The 10,808-nt window shown below is 47.8% G+C and overlaps 1 protein-coding gene across 4 annotated transcripts in view; it reads right to left on the bottom strand.

Annotated features, from left to right (window-relative positions):
- Window positions 1-534: 534 nt before the first annotated feature.
- The window catches only part of Abo (ABO, alpha 1-3-N-acetylgalactosaminyltransferase and alpha 1-3-galactosyltransferase), an 11,287-nt gene continuing 1,013 nt past the window's right edge, over window positions 535-10,808 (bottom strand). Inside the window, exons 1-6 of one of the 4 annotated variants that reach the window (XM_026778875.1) lie at window positions 6,396-6,416; window positions 5,541-5,607; window positions 4,848-4,904; window positions 4,524-4,559; window positions 3,886-4,020; window positions 535-1,787 (exon numbers count right to left, since the gene is read on the bottom strand). In XM_026778875.1, coding sequence (XP_026634676.1) covers window positions 1,097-1,787; window positions 3,886-4,020; window positions 4,524-4,558 — 861 coding nt within the window. In that variant the 5' untranslated portion in view covers window position 4,559; window positions 4,848-4,904; window positions 5,541-5,607; window positions 6,396-6,416 and the 3' untranslated portion in view covers window positions 535-1,096. Of the gene's footprint in view, window positions 1,788-3,885; window positions 4,021-4,523; window positions 4,560-4,847; window positions 4,905-5,540; window positions 5,953-6,395; window positions 6,417-10,808 lie in introns of those variants that run through there. The other 3 variants (XM_026778873.1, XM_005346728.2, XM_026778874.1) reach the window with 3 other exon arrangements.

Below are 10,808 nucleotides of genomic sequence, written 5' to 3'. Positions count from 1 at the left end.
AGAAAAAAAGTTTCCGCCTCCTCCCAGCCTCCCATTTCCCTCCCCCTCCTCCCACCCTTCTCCCCCTCCTCCCACCTTTCTCCCCCTCCCCCCATTCCTCTCCCCCTCCCTCTCCAGTCCAAAGAGAAAAGAAAAAAATCCAAAAAAATGTAAAAATTTATACTGAGAACTGAGTTTGATCAGAACACTGTTAAAGGGAAAAAAAAGTAACAATCTCTTTATATTGAAAATTTTGGATGAAATTGGAGTTTCATCAACACTCAGCAAGTTCAGTCACGTGTCTCTAGGAAATAACCTGGGCTTCAGCGGCAGCATGTCTGACTAGCATCAATGAGGCCCTGAGTTCAATCCCAAGTACCTCAAAAAAGTAAAAAGAGGGCTGGAGAGACAGCTCAGTGGTTTAAAAACATTGGCTGAATGGAGGTCCTGAGTTCAATTCCCACAACCACATGGGGACTCACAACCATCTATAATAAGATCTAGTGCCCTATTCTGGCCTGCAGGCATACATGCAGACAGAGCGTTCAGCCCTTAAAAAAATACATAAACAAATAAATTAATTGTAAAAAAAATTTAAAAGAAAATATATACTCATACTAGAAATATACCTATTCCCAGGATGAATAACTAGCTATTCCCAAATGAACCAAAACTGAGCAGAGGCAATGGCCACAGGTTGTTGATCTGCCAGCTGGGCTGAGCAGGAGCCAAGCACCTCTGAGGCCTGCAGACTGTGAGTCTCCCTGACCTCCTGCCTATTCCTAAGGGCACTGGCCATCTGCCAAGCCTCTCAGCAGAGGGAGGGACAGGCTGAGTGGGGATGCCCAGGCCCTCAGGTAACTGCATGACAGCATTTCTCCCATGTTCTGCAAGCTCCTGCTACATGTCACTGAGAAGGAGCTTAGAGACACAGTGGGAGCTGAGGGTGGATGCCACTCCAGGGGCTCAGTGTAGGGTAAGACAAGTGGTACTGGGCCTGCTAGACCCTGAAGTGGGGTAGATGGCGACACTTCATAAATGACTCTCAAATCTTCCCAGTTCCACACAGCCTGGAGTGACCCTGGATATAAGCCTGGCCTCTCCAACAGGAACTCAGCTATCGGTTCCTGATTGCCTGATGGTTCTTGGGCACAGCCACATATCTCAGCTTCTTCATGACAGACGGCCAGCCCAGAAGCTGCTGGTCCCACATGTACTCTGGGGACAGCACCTTTGTAGGCTTGTGGTACAGCAGGTACTTATTCAGATGACTCTCATCATGCCACACAGCCTCGATGCCATTGGCCTTGTCCTCCACCATAGCCTGATGGCAGGCCTTGGTGAGATGGTACACCTCCACCACTGACCCCCCAAAGAAGGCCCCCATGTAATAAAAGTCACCCTCATCCCAGGGAATGTAGGCCCGGGACTTCGGCCGGCGCTCATAGGTAAAGGACTCTCGGCTACTACCATAGAAACCGGGATGCAGGGTACCGAAGAGTGCTGAGAGAATCTCCACACCCACGTGGTCTTGGAACTTCATGTCCACATCTGCACACACCAGGTAATCCACCTCCTGCAGAAAGCGCCGCTCAGAGAAGTCGCTGATCATCTCCATCCTGTGCATGGACACATCCTGCCAGCGGGAGTAGTTGCGCACAGTCAGCACCACCAGCTTCCGTCCTGCCCCCAGGGACACCTGCGGCACCTCGGCAGGACGGTCAGTGAAGACATAGTAGATGACCTTGTGTCCCACCATGAAGTGCTGCTCTGCTGTCTCCAGGAACAGTTTCAGGAACACCACATACCTGTGGAAGATGACAAACGGGTAAGCAGAGGTTTAACACAGCTAGGGCAAGACTAACCAGGGCAGGAGCCCAGGCTGCAGAAACCATGGCTACCATGAGGCTTGAAGCAACAGCATCCCCACTTTACAGCTGTACTGAGCAGTCTGCAGGCTGTTCCTCACCTCACCCTCCTTTGCTTCAAAAGAGTATAACATCAGCACCACATCTTAGCAAGAAATGTTGAGGCAGAGGCCTGGAAGCTTTTACTCAGGCAGCAGAGATGACTCCAGACACAGGGATCCAGGCAGATATCCTGCAGTTATCTCTTGTTTTGGCAGGCCCCTCAGCAGGCCACCTCACCATGAGTCTGTCACCCTCCCCAGAGAGGGATAGCTCCCTCCCAACACATTCCACATCCCACACCCTTGCATTGGTCTGAGCAGAGCCTGTGCTAATAGGGCCCCACTTTCTAAACCCTGGAGGAACTGGATGAATCTGTAAGGGCCTGGTACCCGCACCCCTCCTTTGTGGCACTCTCAATGTCCTGTCTCAGGAAAGGAAGGGGTCTCTGTATCCCAGAGACTTGAAGGTGCTGGGGAGAAGGCACTCAGTGACTCACTGTGTCCCTAAGTGTCATCCACATTCACTCCACCAGAGAAGGAATCATCTCAGAGTATGCAGGGAGGGAAGACAGACACCCCAGAAAGAAGGGCAAGCCTATCCCAACCCTCAGGTCCAAGGGCAAAAGGCTTGTAACCCAGGTTCTATATCCTCTCCCAGCCCAAGACGTTTTCACCTGCTTCAAGTGATTGAAGCTTCTCCCCTGATGACCCCCAGAGCCATGGGCCACCACCACGGTAATGGGGATCCCCATCACCTGGCAAGTGTGCCAAGCCTCCCCACTTCAAGGTCAGAAACAGGCAAGTGGCTGTGCTCCCTGTGTCAAGGTGACCATGGGGTCCCAGCTAGTTCCCTCAGAAGCCTTCTTCCCACAGACAGAGCACCTACCCACCCCTGGCAGGGCTCTTGCTCACGTACCCAGCAGCACCCAGACAAGGTAGTGTGTGTGTCTTGTTACTATAAAGGTCTCTGTCCCTGGCACTGCAGGCGTTCTCAAGGTGCCTACGATCCCTCCAGCTGAGCCCCAAACCTGTCTCATGTCTGATTAGTATGAAGGGCTCGGAGCTACCCTTGGATCTCACCCAGCACTGCAGAGAAGGACAGTGCCCCTTCTCATATGCTGGCAGCACAGATGACTTCTCTTAGTCCCCCACAGCCTTCAGCACGGGACTGTTACATTGCCCCCTTCTATAGGCTCCTATACGGAAAGTTTCTTGCCTGTGACCCGGAGTCAGCCTGACCCAGAGTCTCAAGGCCTCACAGGTATGTCACTCACTGCACACAGGGCTACGGATAATGGTTTCAAGCAATCCTCGCTGTCCACCTTGTCCTGTGTCTGAGGACACATTAGTGGTCACAGCTCTGTTGGCATCCTGGTCCTTGCTGCCAGCTGTGGGGATGAGGACACCTACCTAAAGTGTGAGCTGAGGGAGGTAAATGGCACCTGGCTGTGAGCACACAGGGAGGAACAGCTGGCTCCAGAAGGGGCCGGTGCTGGATTCATTCCCCTGTGAGCCCTTCAGGAAGGCGGCAGAGTGAACCAGCCCCACCCACACTGCATCCTAAATACAAACTGATATGCCTGGCCTCCACCTTGACAATTGTGTGTGTGCATATGTGTGTGTGTGTGTGTGTGTGTGTGTGTGTTTGTGCGCGCGCGTGGGTGTGTGTGTTATGTGTGCATGCCCATTGTATATACTCATGTTTCATTGCCTGTGTGCCTGTGTGGAGGCCAGAAGTTGACCTTGGGTGACTTCTGTCATTTCTTTCTGTTCTTTGGACAGGGTCCCTTCTCTGACTCTGAAGTTCACTGTTTGCCTATGCTGTCCAGAAAGCTGCCTGGATCCACCTGTCTCTCCCCCAACAGCCACAGTACTGGAATTGCAGGGGCGTGACTCCATGCCCAGTCATTACACGGGTGTTAGGGATCAAACTCAGGTCCTCATGTCCTTAAGAAAGTGCTTTATCCTCAGCCATCTCTCCAGCACCCTCTGCTTACTTTTTGATGGCAAACACGGTCAGTCCAATGGTGGTGTTCTGAAGCCTGAACTGCTCATTCAGGATGTCGATGTTGAAGGTCCCCTCCCAGATGATGGGAGCCAGCCATGGAGTCAAGACAAGAACATCTTTTCTACTACATGGGAGGAAAACCAGAGGCAACATGTGACCAAACACGTCTGCAGGAACCCTTCTCAGATTCCACACCTTCAGCTTCCGCCAGGGCTGCCCACCATCCCTGAGTGGGGGCTGGGCCAATCAGCAGTTCTCACTGACTACCCCAACCCCAGCACAGTCATAAAAGCAACTGAGTTTACTGCCACTGCAGCCACCATCTGAAAACCCTGATGAGAGAGACAGGAAACAAGGACCAGAAGCCCAAATGGAAAATGAGAGCCAGAAGATGCTCTGGGCTCCAGATTTGAATGAACACTCTGAAAGGGTTAGTGAGATGAGGGCAATAAGAAGCATTATCAGGCTTTGGGTTTTCTCTGAGTTTGGTTTTGTTTTTTTTTTCCAGTGCTGGAGACTGACCCAGGGTCTCAGGTGTGCTGCTGAACTATTCCCCAGAGCAAGCAAATCGTCCTTCCGTACCGTTGCGACTCCTGCACTACACATGCACTGACTAAATCTACTCACCTGGGTGTCAGAACATTTGGCTGGGCATGGGACATCCTGCAAAAAGAAAGCACAGGAGCTCAAAGTGACAGGAACGTCACTGAGATGCAAACAGACCTGAATGAGCAGGTACGAAAGGGAAAATGAGGTTGAAGACAGGAAAGACAGCAGTGCTCCCGCCCCGAATATATTTATGGACAGCAGGGGGCAGCAGAGGCTGCTCTGGGCAGCCTAGCCAAGGACTGGACCCATCCACGTAGAGGTAAAGTCAGAGGCAACACAGCAGCACAGAACAGAAAGTTATCTAGCTAGCAACACACACACACACACATGACACCCACTCACCTAGACACAGCCTCTGAGTCTCCCAGTTCCTCACTTCTTTGGCTCAGGAACCCATAGCTGTGGGAAGGGTGTGCACAGGGGCAGCTGTTCAAGACACAGACCTGAGATTGCATGTCCCTCCCTCCAAAATGCACCACTGTACCAACCACAGTGAGCACACAAGTTCTCAGTGGGGATGGAGAGCCACGAGACAAACTAAGCATGCCCACCTCCACTGGAAGAGAGGTGGCAAGAGGAAGGACCCTGGGGACAAGGTCGGAATCTGGATGCCTACAGCAGTTGCGGGTACCTATTGCCCAAGGTCACATGAAGGACTATTCCCTAGCCGTGTCCACAGAATCCCCAGTAGATATACCAGTGTCTTGCCTTTGTGAGTGTTCACAGACCATCTGCATCTAGAGAAGGCTGCAGCTCAGTCCCCAGGCCTTCCTTCCTCTCCTTCCCCAGGACCACCCCCTCAAACACATCGCTAGGACCAAAGACTGAGCATCCAGACCCAGACCCATTTGCAGAATCAGAGGAAGACAACTGTCCTGCAACCAAAGCTTCACCATGAGGACAGGCAAAAGCTGGACCTGCCACCGTGGGAGTGGCCAAGAGCACCCAAACCGTGGCCATGGAAACAGGCATGCTCACGGCTCAGGGTCTCCATCAGGGTCTCGGGAGCTGCTCCTCACCAGCCTGGATTCTCACCTATAGAAGACCAAGATGAGCACTGTGAGGAGGATCCAGAGGTGAAGCAAGTAGTATCTTTGTCTTCCTGAAAAACAGCAGCACGGAATCCAGTTACTCATCCCCTTCTTAGGCCTGACCGCCCTCCAGTCCTCTCCTGAGATTCAGAGGTCATCCCCAGGACCACACCCACCACTGTGCCCTATCTCAGGCAGCCCCAATGCCAGCTGAGGCTCCAGCCTGGCTGAGCACTCAGAGGGGAAAATTGTTTACTTCCTGCTCCTGACTCCAGCTGCTCCCTTGAGCCCTCAGGATCCCCTTGAGCCCCCATGTCCACATACCACTGAGTACTCCTTCCCTGGGTAAATAGAAATGAACCAAATGAATATCTTGGGGTCACTGCAGCTCCATCAGAGGAGGCTAGGGCAGCTCTGCCTCTGTCCCCTGTAGACTCACATCCACAGGGCCAGCAGCTGGACTGTTCTAGGACTTTTTCTCATGCTGGGATTGAAACCCAGGGCTGAAGAGTATTGTGTAAGTGTACCATCACTGACCCCTAATACCTCAGATGACTGTCATGTCTCTAGAAGTTATGTATTCTCATAATCAAGTTCAAATAGACCTAAAAGACATAGATCTAAATAGACTCAGGTGTGGGCTCTGGAGAAGAGCGCAGTGGGGAAAGCTTTTGTCATAGCCACACAAGTATAGAGACCTCAGTTCAGATCCCCAGAGCCTAGGAAAAGCCAGACATCTGAAATCCCAGCACTCCTGTGATGAGGTGGGAGGGGGTGGGAGACTCCGGAAGCTCACAGCCAGCTGGGTTGCACACAGCGAGAAACAACAAAGAAAACGTTAAATTCAACCAATGCTTACCACAAAATATCCATGAAATCTGGGACACCATGAAAAGACCAAACCTAAGAACAGAAGAAGGAGAAGAATTCCAGCTCAAAGGCACAAAAAAATATATTCAATAAAATCAAAGAAGAAAACTTTCCTAAACTAAAAAAGGATATCCCTACGAAGGTACAAGAAGCTTACAGAACACCAAATAGACTGGACAAAAAAAAAAAAGCCTCTCATCATATAATAATCAAAACACTAAACACACAAAAGAAAAAAAGAAAAAATTAAGAACTTAAAAGGAAAAAAGACAAGCAACATATAAAGTCGGGCCTCTCAGAATTACAGACAGCTTGGGGCTGGAGAGATGGCTCAGAGGTTAAGAGCACTGGCTGCTCTTCCAAAGGTCCTGAATTCAATTCCCAGCAACCACATGGTGGCTCACAACCATCTATAGTGAGATCTAGTGTCCTCTTCTGGCCTGCAGGCACACATACAGGCAGAACACTGTTTACATAATAAATAAACCTTATTTTTAAAAAAAAAAGAATTACAAACAGCTTCTCAACTATTATATCCAGCAAAGCTTTCAGTCTCCACAGACGGAGAAAAGAAGATATCCCATGACTAAACCAAATATAAACAATACCTAGCCACAAACCCAACCTTACAGAAAGCACCAGAAGGAAAACTAACTTCCAACCCAAGGAAGTTAGCTGCACCCATGAAAACAGGCAACTGATAGTCTCAGAGCAGAGAACCCCAAAGAAGGGAAATACACAAATACTACCACTGAAAAACAGCAGGAACTAACAATCACTTAGTATCAATGGGCTCAGTTCACTTATAAAAAAGACACCAGCTAACATATTGGACATGAAAATGGATTCCATCCTTCTACTGCATGCAAGAAACACACCTCAGGCTCAAAGACAGACATTGCCTCAGAGCAAAGGGTTGGGAAAGGAATTTCTAATCAAATGGACCTGCGAAACAAGCAGGTGTAGCTATCCTAACATCTGACAAGATAGGTTTCAAACTAAAATCAATCAAAAGAGATGGAGAAGGGCATTTTATACTCATCACCGTAAAAATCCATCAATATGAAGTCTCAATTCTGAACATCTATGCTCCAAACACAAGGGCACCCAAATTTGTAACAGAAGCATCACTAAAGCTTAAATCACACATCAAACCCCACAGACTAATAGCAGGAGACTTCAACACCCCACTCTCACCAACAGACAGGTCTGCCAGACAGAAACTTAACAGAGAAATAAGAGAACTAACAGATGTTATGACTCAAATAGACTTAACATGTATCTATAGAACATTTCCACCCAAACAAAAAAGAATATACCTTCTTCTCAGCACCTCATGGAACCTCCTCTAAAAAATCGACCACATACTCAGTAACAAGGTAAACCTCCACAGATACAAAAAAATTAGAATAACCCCTTGTACCTTATCAGATCACCATTACTTAAAGTCAGAATTCAACAGCAATACTAATTCCAGAAAGCCCACAAACACATGAAAATTAAACAATGCTCTCCTGAATCATCAATGGGTCTGGAGCCAACTAAACCCTCTGAATGTGGATGACAGTTATGTGGCTTGATTTGTTGGGGGATCCCCTGGCAGTGGGATCAGAACTTATTCTGGGTACATGAACTGGCTCTTTGGATCCCATTCCCTATGGTGGGATACCTTCTTCAGCCTTGAAACGGAAGGGAGGGGCTTGATCCTGCCTCAACCTGGTATACCAGTCTTTATTGACTGTCCAAGGGAGACGCTATCCCTCTGATGAGTGGATGGGGGGATAGGATGGGGGAGGTCGAGGGGAGAAGGAGGGGAAAGAGGAGGAATAGGGGCTATTATATAAAATGAAAAAAAAAGCACTGACTAAATATCACAGCACAGATGGTGGGGGCTCATGGAGTCCCATCCTATCTAAGGACTACTGGTAACTCTCAGCCTGGGGTGGAGGGGAGAAGAGTCCACTTTCTTCAGGAATGCAGCCTCTTGACTTCTCATGCTCCAGTAGATGACCCCACACCCAAGCACATGCGGGTGGCATCAAGTAGATTCAGTGTTGTTGTTGTTGTTGTTGTTTTTTTTTGAAAAAAAAAATCACATGAAGTTGTGAGGAAAGTTGGGGTTGAGAAATAGAAGAGGAGGTGGAGGGGAGGGATATAGGGTACATTTGATCAAAACATATATATGAAATTCTCAAACAATAGGAATAAATCTAAAAAAGAAAAAGTATTTTCAGTCACACCAGAAAGACAGCTCAATGGTTCAGAGGACACACTGCACTCGCATAGGACCCTGGTTCAATTTTCAACACTCACACTGGGCGGCTCACAACCTCCCGTAATTTGAGCTCTAAGAGGACCTCCTGAAACCTCTGGCCTCCACAGGTACCTATTCACATACCCACACACAGACACATTCACATAATTTTAAAATAATAAAATTAAATCGTTTTTTAAAAACACTTATCTTGCCAGGTGGTGCTGGCACACACCTTTAATCCCAGCACTTGGGAGGCAGAGGCAGGTGGATCTCTGAGTTAGAGGCCAATTGCTCTACAGAGTGAACTCCGGGACAACCAAGGTTACACAAAGAAAACTGGTCTAAAAACAAAGCCAAACAAACAAAAAAGTCACTTAGCTACACACATATGGGCCCATTTCTGGACTCTGCAACCAGTCTGTGGAGCTTTAGGTGGACCCAAACTCCAACCTGCACTGACACCCTGTACGAATGTGGGCGTGAGTTGAGACTATAGGGGCATGCGGGCATATTAAAATCATATCTGGGAAACCGGACTTGGTGATTTAAGTAAGAATGGCCCCTTCTGGCTCATATTTGGATGCTTAGTCACCAGGGAGTAGCACCACTTGAGAAGGCTCAGGTGATATGGCCATGTTAGAGTGAATGGGGCCTTGTTGGAGGAAGTGCAGTCAGTGTTTCTTTGTTTGTTTAAGGTTTCAAAAACCCCACGCCCAGCCCAGCCTCTCTCTCTCACTCTTTGCCTGCTGCCTGGAGGTCAGGATGGAGCTCTCAGCTACTGCTTTGGTGCCATGTATGCCAACATGATGATAATGGACTGAGACTATAGGGCTCTGAAACTATAAGCAAGTCCCAACTAAATGCTCTCTTTTGTAAGAGTTGCTGCGGTCATGGTGTCTCTTCACAGCAACAGAACGGGGACTGAATGCCATGGGCCATGCCAGAGGATCAGCGAGCTGCAGTGTCAGCCCAGCAGAAAGGTTACTGATGCGACAGTCTCGTTTAGGCAAGGACACGGGACTGCAGACCTTGGAACGTCTTTTGCTTCTGCTGCTGTGCCTCTACATGTTTGCTGCAGCTCTCTTTCTCTGGGATCTAGCATGGTGTGAGTGAACATAGGGAGATCTCCACTGCCTGTAATGTAGTGTGTTTATCGCTTGGAAACATTCCATCCTATTGGGCATTTTTACCGTGGATTGTCAAGGACATGACCCCTCCCTAAATACTGTCGAATTTGATAATGATAATGATAGCTTATACAGAGTTTTGATAAACCAAAATAAATATAAGAAAAGTTTCACTGCCAGGGTCTATGAGTGTCACCTAAGGAGCTGCATGGATTGTAGCTCAAATTAATGATTAACAATTAAATCACAGTAGTTCTGCTAGCTTAAATTCTTTTAACCTTCATGCCGGGAGATGTGTGCACAGGTCTCAAAGTGCATCATCACAGAGGAAGCAAAGCTGAAAATAATGTAGCTAGACTAAGATGTTTTTGTTAAATAACTTTGAGGTGAAAAGCCCAAGAAGACATGCAAAGTTTGAGAAAGGCACAGAGTTGAGTGTGGAACTCTTTAAGGTCAGGGAACAAGAACAAGGCAGCTCAATTGTTTTAGGCTGACTACTCTCCTTGCTAGGTTTGGTTGATGATCAAAGGTGACAACTAATCCCTTAAATCCATTTCTGCCCTCAATATCCTGACATAAAAAAACTACTAATGAAATGGATATGCACCCTAAAGATTTAAAGCAGAGCTGACTGATTCTTTTTCATTTATAAAAGTTTAGGTTTGTGACTCCTTTAAGATTCCTTACAAGATTATCTTTCAAGATAAGTAGTAAAGTGATTGGCCCTTTCTCTATAACTGCAAAATGCAGCCTGCCAGTAAAAGACTTGACAAGAACACTCTGCTTGCCCGCACATTCTTTAGCAAGTTGCTTGGGTATGAATGTATGTGGGTTCTGGGGATAATTTGTCTTTCACCCGTTAATACATAAAATGTTTAATCATGTGAGGGACATGAAAAACATGTTTTTACCTATGTTCATTCACTTGAGAAATGGAATACAACCGTTTTGACTCTTGTACTGAAAGATTCTGTTGGGATTTAAAAGATGTGGAAAAGCATGAGAGGAAGGAGAGAGA

This window comes from Microtus ochrogaster, chromosome 4 (assembly GCF_000317375.1).
Source record: "Microtus ochrogaster isolate Prairie Vole_2 chromosome 4, MicOch1.0, whole genome shotgun sequence".
Lineage (NCBI taxonomy): Eukaryota > Metazoa > Chordata > Mammalia > Rodentia > Cricetidae > Microtus > Microtus ochrogaster.
The sequence above is the reverse complement of the archived record's forward strand: the minus strand, read 5'-3'. Positions and strand labels throughout refer to the sequence as shown.